General features: G+C 47.1%; 1 protein-coding gene across 2 annotated transcripts; it reads left to right on the top strand.

Annotated features, from left to right (window-relative positions):
- The first annotated feature begins 756 nt into the window (after positions 1–756).
- On the top strand, positions 757–8413 carry TENT5A (terminal nucleotidyltransferase 5A). 2 transcript variants are annotated; one of them, XM_068183921.1, is made up of 3 exons: positions 757–1196; positions 2024–2531; positions 3527–8413. In XM_068183921.1, exons 1-3 carry the CDS (start codon positions 886–888, stop codon positions 4304–4306), a joined length of 1599 nt encoding a protein of 532 aa, XP_068040022.1. In that variant the 5' UTR covers positions 757–885; the 3' UTR covers positions 4307–8413. The 2 variants fall into 2 exon arrangements, with proteins under 2 accessions (XP_068040022.1, XP_068040023.1); XM_068183922.1 differs by lacking the exon at positions 757–1196 and adding an exon at positions 1603–1816.
- Positions 8414–11997: the final 3584 nt, after the last annotated feature.

Here is an 11997-nt window from a genome sequence, read left to right as displayed (position 1 = left end):
AAAAGCTTTCTACTTTCTTTTTTTTTCCCCTATAACACACTGACACAGCAATACAAACATTTTTATCGCCCCCTGAGCGGCACGGGGAGGGGGCAGCGGTGCCACATGACGGGGCACAGGGTGGAGTCACGCTCGCCGTGTCTGCTCCGGCGTGAGGAGCAGACTGGCGCAGCTGAAGCCATAGGGAATGTGGGCAATGGATCAAAGCCCGAGCCGCCCCCGGCCCCCCCGCCCCGCCCCGCGGGAGCCGGCAGGGGGCGCCCTTGCCCCGCGCTGCCGGCCCGGAGCGCCCCGACGGGGCGGGCGCAGCGCGGCGGGACCCCCGCCCGGGGTGTGGGGTCGGATGGAGAATGCCGGGCCCCACACCTCTGACCCCATCCCGGGGCGGGGGGAGATGGGGGGCGCGCTAAAAATGGGGGGAGGGGACGGCACACCCCGTCAGCCTGTGTCGCCCACCACCCATTTTCGGCGAAGTGCTCGGCTGAGGGAGCCCACCCCCATTAGCCCCTCCTGCCGCGCGTCACAAAGCTGCGAGCGGTGACGCAACACCGTCCATGACCGCCCCTCGCCGTGTCCCCCAGCACTGCATCCTTCCGCGCAACCCGCTGTCTACACCGCGCTGGCGTGCGCGGGGTGCGCACTGGGGCGGCGGCGGCCCCGGGTGCTGCTGCGTGCATCGGGTGTGTGCGCTTAGTCTGTTTTAAATAGTATGTATATGTTTTAAATAGGATCTGTCTTGAAATGGTATCGATATACATATAGTATGTAAATGTATTTTAAATAATAGCTATATGTATGCGTATGTATGTAACAGGTGAAAAGCAGATGCATTCATCGTTATTTAAAAGAAAATGCAAATAAAATATAGGGGTATGTTTATATAATATGCTTGTCTTCCACGTAATTTTTACGCTCCGCGGTTACCCAAGTTGTACTCTATATGCAGGATACTCCTCTGGAAGGCACCGGCTCCTCCGTGCTCTTCGAGACGTCTTTTTCCTCCCCTCGCCGGCGAGGAGGGCGGGCGGGCACGGGGGAAGGGGCCGGGCCGGGGCCGGGCAGGCACGGCGCGATGCCGCTGCGCTGCCGCAGGAGGCTCTGGAAATCTCGGTCAGGAGCCGAGCAGCGCAAACCACACGGCTCGGGATCCTCGGCATCTGCTTGGAGAGGGGCTCTTGCCAAATTCCGTCGCTCTGGTATGAAGTTTGGCTGAGCCTGGGATGACCGGGAATGTCGGGGAGGAGGGCGGGGGGGGGGGGGGGGGTAAAAAGGCAGAGGAAAAAAAAGCCGGGAATGAATGGCAGCGCGGAGGAGCTGGGCGCTCCTGGGCGCGCATCTAGGCACGGCAGGAGCGGGAGGGGCCGCGCCCGTTCGGGGCAGGGAGCGCTGCTGCACTTGTTGCCTCCCCGGAGCCGTGCGGGGGAGGCTGCGCTGCGCTGCGCGGGTCTCCCAGCCCGGGGCGGTGCGGGACGGCCGCGCTGGGCGCTCCGCCGGCGCGGAGGGGCGGGTGGGAGGGCGGCCCGCGGGTGCTCGGGGTGTGGGCGGGCCGGGGGCACCGCCGCGGCCGGCCATGCAGATAGAGGGGGCGGGACGCGGGCGCCGTGACTCGGAGCCCCGGAAGCGCGGAGAAGCCCCGTATAAAAACTACTGGGGACCTTTCCCGGCCAGAACTACGAAAGCTCCGGAGACGGCGGCAGCCTGCGGCGGCAGCGAGCGGGGCGGCCTCTTGGGCGGTGCGGGGCGGCCTCTCCGTCGGCGCGGGGCGGCCTCTGCCCCGGCGGGAGCGCGGAGAGCGGCGCAAGCAGCGGCGCTGCAGGTCGGGCACCTTCCCTTATCCTGCAGCACCACCTGGCTCCGGGGGGCTTTTTCTCCCCCCACACCCCATTTTAATTATTTATTTTTAAATATCTAATCAGTAGGTGTGTCCTCCTGCTTCCCCACTGAAAGGGACGGCCACAGGGGAACGGAGCTCGGGTGCCGGGTGCACGCAGCTGCTGACCGCTGGCTTTTCCTCTTTTGCCAGGCGCGGAGAGAGAGAGGCCCCGGGGGGCCGGCGGGGAGCCGGAGCGGTGCCTGGATCCAGCCCGGGGAGGCGGCGGCCGCTCACCATGGCAGACGATGAGAAGGCCGGCGGGAGTTCCGCGGACGGCGGCGAGAGCGCGCACTGCAACGTGCTGAGCTGGGAGCAAGTGCAGCGTCTGGACCGCATCTTCAGCGAAACCATCCCCATCCACGGCCGCGGTAACTTCCCCACGCTGGCCATGCAGCCTCGCCAGATCGTCAAGGTGGTGCGGAGCCGGCTGGAAGAGAAGGGCATCGGCCTGCGGGACGTGCGGCTGAACGGCTCGGCCGCCAGCCACGTCCTCCACCAGGACAGCGGCCTGGGCTACAAGGACTTGGACCTCATCTTCTGCGCCGACCTCAAAGGAGAAGCCGAATTTCAGACTGTGAAGGACGTGGTTTTGGACTGCCTCTTGGATTTCTTACCCGAGGGGGTGAATAAGGAGAAGATCACGCCTCTCACACTCAAGGTAAATCTGCCCTCTGTCCAGACGCCCGGAGCGGGCAGGTGTGAGCGCCTGCCTGCGGGGAGTGGGCGCCTTCCCCCTGGGGATGGAGTGGTGCGCTCCGGGACGCAGCTCCCCCCCACACCTCCGCCACCCATGGGAACCCCGAGCGATTTATTCACCCCACGCTTAAAACCGAGGAGGAGTTTACAGTGAAGCGCCCTGAGCGGGGCTCTTCAGGATTAATTAGCTTTTTCTCCCTCCCGGTTGATTTGCTGGGAGCGTTGTTTCACCTGGGGCGTGTGCCAGGCGTTGCACACCTCTCTCCCAGCCCGGCTCGGCGGCAGCTCGGTGTGCCGGCCCCGGTTCCCGGGTGCACGGGGAGCGTAGATGGATTTAACATTTGCAAGAAGGAAGCCCCGTCTGCAAGGCATTCTTCCAGCTGTGCTAAGTGCTCCAGCGGAGAGGCATATTCCCTCCTCTAGAAGACACTTTGCTTGAGTTGATTAGGCTGAATCCAAATATTTTCAAATTTTTAGAGGGATTTTTTTTTTTAATATGGGACCAATTTATGGAACCTGCACTGGTAGGATTAGGGGAATGAACATTTGTTAACTTGTTCTTTGGGAATTAGAGAGAGAAGTGAAAACCAATAAATAATATTTCTTTTTAGATTGTAGTAGTGACCTTCTGCATATGGGTGCAGGCATATTTGGCAGATGTACCATGGACTTAGTCTGTAGATGTATTTAGAAGTGACTGAACAAAGTAGTGTTGCTATATGCTTCCCTTGCATTACACAGTCCCTGCAGAACACCCTCCCCTGTCAAACCCTTGCAGTGACAGCATTTTGAGCTCTCACATTAAGCGCTTACTCTGTGGTTTGTATCTGCAGGCTCCTTGAAATCTTTTATGAAATGCAGATATGGGGGGAGCTTGGGAGGGGTGAGCAGACACAATTAAGTAGAAATTTCTTGGATCTTTGTCTTGATTTGCTCATTTTGTCTTTCTGATTATAGGAGGCTTATGTGCAGAAAATGGTAAAAGTATGCAATGATTCAGACCGATGGAGTCTTATCTCCCTGTCCAACAACAGTGGCAAAAATGTGGAGCTGAAATTTGTGGACTCTCTGAGGCGGCAGTTTGAATTCAGTGTCGATTCCTTTCAGATCAAGCTGGACTCCCTGCTGCTTTTTTATGAGTGCTCAGAGAATCCGATGACTGAAACTTTTCACCCAACTATCATTGGTGAGAGCGTTTATGGGGATTTCCAGGAAGCCTTTGATCACCTCTGCAACAAGATAATTGCCACCAGAAACCCAGAAGAAATCAGAGGAGGTGGTCTTCTGAAGTACTGCAACCTTTTGGTAAGGGGCTTTAGGGCAGCCTCTGAATCTGAGATTAAATCCCTGCAGAGATACATGTGTTCGAGGTTTTTCATTGACTTCTCAGACATTGGCGAACAGCAGAGAAAGCTGGAGTCCTACTTGCAGAACCACTTTGTGGGATTAGAAGACCGCAAGTATGACTATCTCATGACCCTTCACGGTGTGGTGAATGAGAGCACAGTGTGCCTGATGGGACATGAGAGGAGACAGACTCTGAATCTCATCACCATGCTGGCCATCCGGGTCCTAGCTGAGCAAAATATCATCCCCAACGTGGCCAATGTCACCTGCTATTACCAGCCAGCCCCATACGTAGCAGATGCTAACTTCAGCAATTACTATATTGCCCAGGTTCAGACGGTGTTCCCTTGCCAGCAGCACACATACTCTACTTGGCTGCCCTGTAATTAAGAACTGAAATTAGTAGACCCCGTGGAGAGAACTTTTTCTAAGATGTAGGAAGGGGCGACGGGTCCCTCTGAAATGGGGTGTTTTGTGCAATGATGATCTGCTCTGGTTTTTAAACTTGGGACAAGCTTGTGATTCTTCTAATAATTAATGGGAGCATGATCAAGAAAGAACCCCAAAATAATTGGATCCTACCCCAGAGCACAAGAGGCCTGTCATTAAAAGCAACCAGCTTCCCCAGAAATGAGTGAGGGAGGAATGCTTGATGACAATATGGGTTGGCAATATCTGCTCCCATAGCTTTGGCATAGAGAAGGTGGGAAAGCCTTATTTTCTTTAATTTTTATTCTTACTCTAGAATGGGATCTGCAAAAGGGAGAATATGAAACAAACAAAACAGACAAAAAAAAAACAACAAAAGAAAAAAACTTCACAAAAAACAGTTCTACATATATTCAGGAGTTAAAAGTTAGAGGCATAAAGCAGAGATAAGCTGAATAAAGTTGTATATTGGAATTACTGCATTTGGGGCTTGCAGCAAGTGCCGTCTATGGATTGACCATGTAGAATGTATAGCTTGCTTGATTAGAATGCTTTACCAGAAACAGCTTGCTCCAAATGAACAGTAGTAGATTGGTACAGTTATAGAAACAGAAACACGTACGATGACAAAGTCCATTATTTCCAGCTGTGTGCATGCCTCACATTTTAGAAATGTGGGAATGCTGGAAAACCAGCTGTGGCAAGAAGTATATACTTAAGGACCAAAGATTTCACAAAAAAGTTATCCAAGCAAAGAAGATACAGTAGAGAATATATATATATATATATATATAAATATATATATATGTAAAAGGAGATGTTCTTATATTTGTACACACCAATAGTAATCAAAAGTGCCTGATGCCTTCATAAAATCTGAAGTGAGAAAAAAAAATATAGTTTTGTGGTTTAACCATGCATTTTGTTTTATCAGGGACACAAGGATAAAAAACAGCAAACCAACCCATAAGCTTGTGAATAAGTGGTGGAGGAAATGCCCTATTTTTTTCTTGGCAAATACCTGTATAGACTTAATGATTTGTCGGTGTGCTATTATCCTAGGTACGTGTGTGTATGTGTGTATATATGTTTGTGTGTGTATATATGTACATGTTATTGGTGTATATCTATATATATACACACACAATATATATTAATGTGGTCTAGGAAAATGTAGCAATTAAGGAATGTTTAAATAAAGTACTACTTGTTTTCCAGTTTGCAACAGGATATCATAGGACAGTGGGCACCTTGCAGTGAAATTTTAACCCACACCTGAGAAATTTGGAGTAAATGAACCAGTCAGGATTAAGGTGGGATTCAGATAATGTCTTTGGTTGCAAGAACAAGGATTACAGTAATTCAGTGGGTTGCTTGTGAGCCATAATAATTCCACAGATGGAGAAACATATGACTAGCTGATTTTTTTAACTGTTTTGTACTGTAATGCCATTTTGACATTTAACCCACTAATGTTGTGACTGCATATCTCCATGATGTGTAATTTCAGTGGAACGTGGATCAAAGATAGGTTTATTTAAACCCCCTGACAGCTAAAGAATATTGTATTAGTTGGTAATTTGAACACTAATTGTTAATATTTAAAGGAGTATTTTTAATTGAATGCATTATGCATTCCAGGACCACTAGAATTTAGCAAATGTGAAATGAACCCTTTTTAAGAGTGTTGCACGATTGCTGAAAATTATATTTTATATATATATTATATATATATATATATTTTTATGCAAATATTAAACATCTTTGATCTGGTTGTCACACTGCATTTACAATTTTAGTACTGTACTTTATTTAAATGGAATCACTTTACATTGGAACAATAGCTATTCACTTTCATTTCCTCTCCCGAAAGACCAGCAGGGGGGAAAGAACCAACCTCCTCCGTTGCTGTTTTCACTTCAGTGACATCTCTGAAGGTGTTAAATTCTTTGTTGTGCTTTGAAAACCTAATAACTAAGTGACACTTGACTCTGATATTTGCTTTTTCTTTCTGAGGGGGGAGAAAAAAAAGGGAATTCAGGCTTTTGAAGGAAATCCGTCTGTGCCCTTCCTGGTCACAGGCACAGTCTGGCTCTGACGTTGGAGTCAGGGGCAGGGAGAGGGAGAGGACTCGTGTCCTGGCAGTGTATTTTCCCTATGGAGTGAGTAAGGTACATCTATTTTTGTCGTGCTTTGTACTTTTCACTCTGCAGGCACTTTAATAGGAACCCGATTTGTTTACTAAAGCACCTTCCCTGCGAGTCCTTCAGGAAACTTAAAAGCTGGTCCCTTGCCATTGCTAGAATTGACGTGCAGACCTTGTCCCCACCTTCCCTTCCTTTGGTGCTGGCTTCTTGTCCCAGCGAGGTTCCCTCCAGCCCCCTGAGGCTCCGGGCTGGGTGCTCCTGGCCCACTGGCTCCCCGTACCTCCTGCTCCTGGTTTGCTAGCGGAAGCGAGGGGAGGGCTGGGGAAATAGGATCAGCTGGTAATGTGGTATGTCTTCTCTCCCACAACTATTTGTGGCAAATACATGACTCATCCTCTCTTTAAAAGGGTTTGAGAATCTATAGCTGTGCCACAACCACAGAATGCTGATAATACATGATACAGTGCTGTTTTTGCTTTGAAGGACCCTTTATTTTTGCCATTGCTTGAAAGAAAGTTTTGAATTACTTCCTCTCAGCTCAAATCTAATTGTGGGTTGGGTTTTTTTTTTGATTGACAGCAGCTAGTTACCTTGTAGTGCGTACAGCAGGGCTCTGAGCTAAACTGCACCTTTTGGCATTTGCATTTTGATACATATATAATATGTTTTTATATATATTATATAGGTATTCCAGATCTGTTTTGCATATGTTAATGATGAAGTGGTGGAACTGGTAGAGCTTTGTTTTATTTGTGACTGGTGGCTTAAAATGTGCCTGGTGTTAGAGGTGGGAAGAAGGCATGAGTTCAGGCCAAGAGTAAAATAAGAAGCCCTTTTCAAAGCGGGGTTATTTCTGTGGTTTGCACACCTTTCCCTCCATAAAGTCTGACTTCTTTTTAACTGTTCTTTCCCTCTCCTCTTCAGCACACTGGTACTTTTAAAGTTAATAACCGTGTTCTTGCTTTGTAGACTTGATCTGTCCCATCCAATCAGCTGTAAGGTTAGAGCTTGTGCTACAGAAGACAGTGCCCCTTTTAAAGAGCTGAACTGATTAAAGACATTGACCTGATTACAGTAAAACTGTTTGTGCCACCACTGAATTTCCTGCTAACCAACAGGGCGCTAAACTTGGTTAAATGTAACGATCTTGAAACAACCAAGAGCTTTTAAATGGGGTTTTTCTTCTTTTTTTTTTTCCTTAGACGTAGCTGCCCTCTCAAATGCAAGAACATTTCTTCTAAAAATAGAAGGGCAATTAGAAGACCAAAAAGATGATATTTTTCTAGTTTCTCGTATTGCACTTAAAATATTTTTTATCTTGCACAAAGGCCTTCACACAAATCCTCTAAAAACAGCTCTTACTAAATGCTTGGTTTGCCTCACATCAGAAGCTCCTACCGGTTCAAAAAATGTGCTTTTTTTAAATTGAGATAATTAAGTTTGTTAGATAAAACTGCACAGAAAAGAAAAAATTGTATTTGCATATTCAGCTCCTATTTGAATATATTATTTTGTATGGTTTTCTTTATGCAGAGTTTCCCTTGCAAGAAAGAAAATCAGTGTACTGTTTTGCTGTTGTAATAGTGGTTTGCTAACAAAATAAATAGTAAAAAAAAAATGGCCTGCAAATTTCAAGACATCTTGGCTAAAGGCACTGCAGACTCCTGCAGTCTGTAGGAGTCTGTGCAGATTTGCTTTCCCTCAAATTTCCTTACAACTGTTGCCTTCTGCAAGGCATCCTGTTGCAGCAAACTGCTCCTTGGATTGCTCTTTTGGAACATTTTGACTATAGGCTTTGTCACAGACAGAAAAAGAGCTGATGGAAAACAGACTCTAGAGGGAACAGATTGTGAATTTTGTTTACAGCATCCAATATTTGGATTTTTTTTGTAAATAAAAAGAAGTTATTTTTTTCTATTGATTTGTGTCTGCTGTCTTCCATGTCTGAAATAGCTCTGGCCTGCTCCTACTGAATACCAAGTTAGCTTTCATTAGAAGAGGACAAGGGCAGCACTTTTCTGAGAAGAGTAGCATTCGGCTGCTTTGCGATTGGAGCACAGAACATTTTGAAAAGCCCTGCCTTGTGCCAGATGAGTTTGGCTGGCTGTACTCAGCTGCAGAGGAACCTCCCCAGCCACTGCCAAAAATACGCACTCCAGCACCAGTTGGGCCGTGCAAATGGTCTGAAACACGAAAAGGAAGCAGTGCCATGGCAACCCCACGCCCTCACTGCCCTCCCAGTGTAGGTCACGGGACCGGGCATTTGTGACGGCTGTGGTGGGTGCACCACAAACCACCATGCTGGCAGGAATGTGGGGGTCCTGGTGTCCTTGAGGTCTATTTGGTAGGGGCTGACGTCTCCACCTTACAGTTTTGGTTGGTCCGGAGGGCAATGATGTGCTGCTGCCTGGGTGTAAAGGTGGTGCCAGGTGGTAGCGGGTGGGTCCTGAAGCTTGGGGCACTGCTGGGGAAAAGGGATGCACATGCCTGATTGATTCAGCTGCTGAATCAGGCCACTTCTTCCTGCAGATTCAATGTTTACTCTTCTTCCCTGCCCTACAGTGCTGCCCTTGTAAGCAGAGCTATTTTCTGTTTTCTATGTTTACAGGAGAGATGCCTCAGTAATGAATGCTAATTTCCTCAAAAAGCACTTCAAGGGGATATAAAATATTAATTTACAATGCTCATGGCAATACTTTTTCAGCCATGGTGCCTCAGACTGACCCAAATTTGAAAAATATTGGCTAAGAGTCTGCAGTATGTAGCTCTTACTAGGCTCATTCATATACTGTGCTGGTCTTGGAAGTCTCAAACTGGCTCAGTGGGAGTGTGAATATGCTTATTGTAATGATGAGTGAACCTGTATTCCTCTGTAAAAAAAACAACCAAACAAGCTGGTGGGATTGCTCGTTTTTCCAGGCACAGGAGCAGCCCCCTTGCTGAATGCCAGGTGCCTGATCTTTTGAAATCAGCCTGGCCAGGAGGGGGGGATGCACTCAGCATCCCTGCCCCATAGAGCATCGTCTTTCCTCCCATGTTATTGCCAGAAAAGGGAGGGGTACATGGCCTACCCTTTCCTCCTGTTAACTTGCTCAGTTAGGGAATATTTCAAGCAGTTTGACAAAGGCAACTATCCAAAGACACAAATGAAAACTGGGGGATTGGAAATCATCTAAATCTAAATGCCTTTGCTTGTATCTCAAAATCAAAGCCCAGATGGATGGTCTTGCACTTGGGGGCGAGTTAATTCCCATTTCTCTGCTTAAATTTGGGGGTATTTTTTGGAGAGCAAGTTGAGTGTCTGGAGCGTTGTGAGTCGTCTTTCCCAAACTGAGGAGGAGTGTGATGCGGACACAGCCAGCTGAATGCTCACTTTAAGATGTGATTTTCTGGAGGGAGGAAGCGGTCAGTACTGAAGAAGAGGGAGGGCAAAAGCGAAGTGGGACAGTGGAAATCATCTGAACAACAACACCGTGGAAAGCTGGAGGACACAGTGATAGATTACAGTAGGAGAGGAGAAATTGCTCAAGTCTTTAACTTCTGCTCACCCTGCTAAAATAAGTCAGATCAGAGAAGCTGTCACTTATCAAGATAAGTTACAGTCTGCGGTTTTCCTTGGCTGCAGCAGCACATATTTATTTTATTGCCATAAAAAAAATTACGCAGGAACCTCTTTACTCAGGAATGAAACTGAGTTTCTAGGTTTTATAGAATTATTAGGTTGGAAAGACCTTTAAGATCATTGAGTCCAACTGTTTGCCCATCACCACCAGGTCCACCACTAAATCATGTCCCTAAGTACCACGTCTGCTTATCTTTAAATACCTCCAGAGACAGTGACTCCACTATGCTTCCTAGGGCAGTGTGTTCCAATGCTTGACAACTTTTTTGGTGAAGGAATTTCTTCCTAATATCTAACCTAAACCTCCCCTGGTGCAACTTCAGGCCATTTGCTCTTGCCTGTGAAACCTCTGCAGAGAGTTTTGTAGAAGTTCCATGCACCTTTTTCCCAAGTGTTTGTGTGGATCTAGTCATGCCCTCCTGAAGCTGCCACCAAGCAACCTCCTCCCATTTATTTATGTGTTTTTAGTGAAATTCAGTGCAGGTGGCTATATGAACTTAGGTAAAGCACAGCTATATGCTATTGCATTGGAGCTGGTGTACTTTTGCAGCAATGCCCTGAATATCCATAGATGTGTGTCAGAAGCAGCTCTGCAGTGGGGCTCTAGTTTGCATGCAAGGATCAAGAGCACAAAATCAAAATCTATACTCTATTTATGAGTCTGCATGCAAGGATCAAGAGCACAAAATCTATAATATTCACTGTTCAAAAGCCTCATAAGCTATCATGAACAGACTCATCTCCTACATACTTACATAGCCTTAGGCTGTCCAGAGAATGTGCTTTGTGGATGCAAAATTTCACTATTTCATGTGGCTGTTGCACCAGGATGTGAAATAACAATACTTGCCAGATAATTTTCTTTTTTGCATTGTTTGGGAAAAAAAGCTATGTCCTGAATACATACCTAAATGTTGGGCGCACAACATAGATACTCCTCATGGTGAAAACATTCCTTAGATTTCCATAATGGCTTTGAGGGCATAAATTGCTGCTTTTCAAGAGGACATTGCTCTTAAACATACTTTTCCTTCTGTTGGACTTAGGGGTGAAAATGTTTTATGAGTGAACAACTCTCCTTAGTTTAATTTTCTTCTTGAAAATGGAGACATCCAGAACAGCCAGCCGTTTTAAAAAATGAAACTTTCTTGTATTTAACATACACAGGGTCTCTTCTCTGGAGTTTCTCCCTTGGGGGCTGTAGAACAGTGTCCCTTCTAAAGTCACAGCTAAAGACAGTAGACAATGAATGTGCTTTGGAGACGTCCAGCCCATCCTCGTCTGTGTGTGTATGTGGTCGCCTCTCTGCAGTTTGAATGAAGGTGATGAGGGGTGCCTGGAGCAGGGAGACAGGCATTCCTGAAGGAGATGTACATGGCTCTGTGATAGTTTTCTCTCAGGGAACATGTTCCTAAGTGAATGTGTGCTTGAGGATTCACGTGTCTGCAGTAACTGCATGGCCATTGTTTTAACCGTGCCTCCCTTTCTTGGGTTATTCCCTCAATCCAAGACATCTGTGGAGTTCCTGCAGTACATTCTGATGTGGAATAGTAATTGCAAGAACACCTTTCTGTAATCATAACCAATCTTAATATAACACTTTGAGGAAAAGATAAAACCATAGTACTTTTTGGTTTTTAATCTTTTGTCCTTGAGTAGTTTCTCACAGTTTCACTTCTGCATTGCTGTTCTCTGCTTGCTTCTTTGCTGCCTTCTCATCCTGATTCTTGCAGAAGAAGGCGGGACCAGCACCACATGCTTCTCTTCAGACTGTCAGTAATTCTGTTGGTCTCTAGTGTTTGATAGCCACTGATGTAAGGTTGGTGCTAGATGGGTCATTAGGTGAGGTTCAGCAAGAGGAGTGGAACATCTCTGTGCAACCA

This window comes from Anomalospiza imberbis, chromosome 3, assembly GCF_031753505.1.
Source record: "Anomalospiza imberbis isolate Cuckoo-Finch-1a 21T00152 chromosome 3, ASM3175350v1, whole genome shotgun sequence".
Classification (NCBI taxonomy): Eukaryota; Metazoa; Chordata; class Aves; order Passeriformes; family Viduidae; genus Anomalospiza; species Anomalospiza imberbis.
The sequence above is the reverse complement of the archived record's forward strand: the minus strand, read 5'-3'. Positions and strand labels throughout refer to the sequence as shown.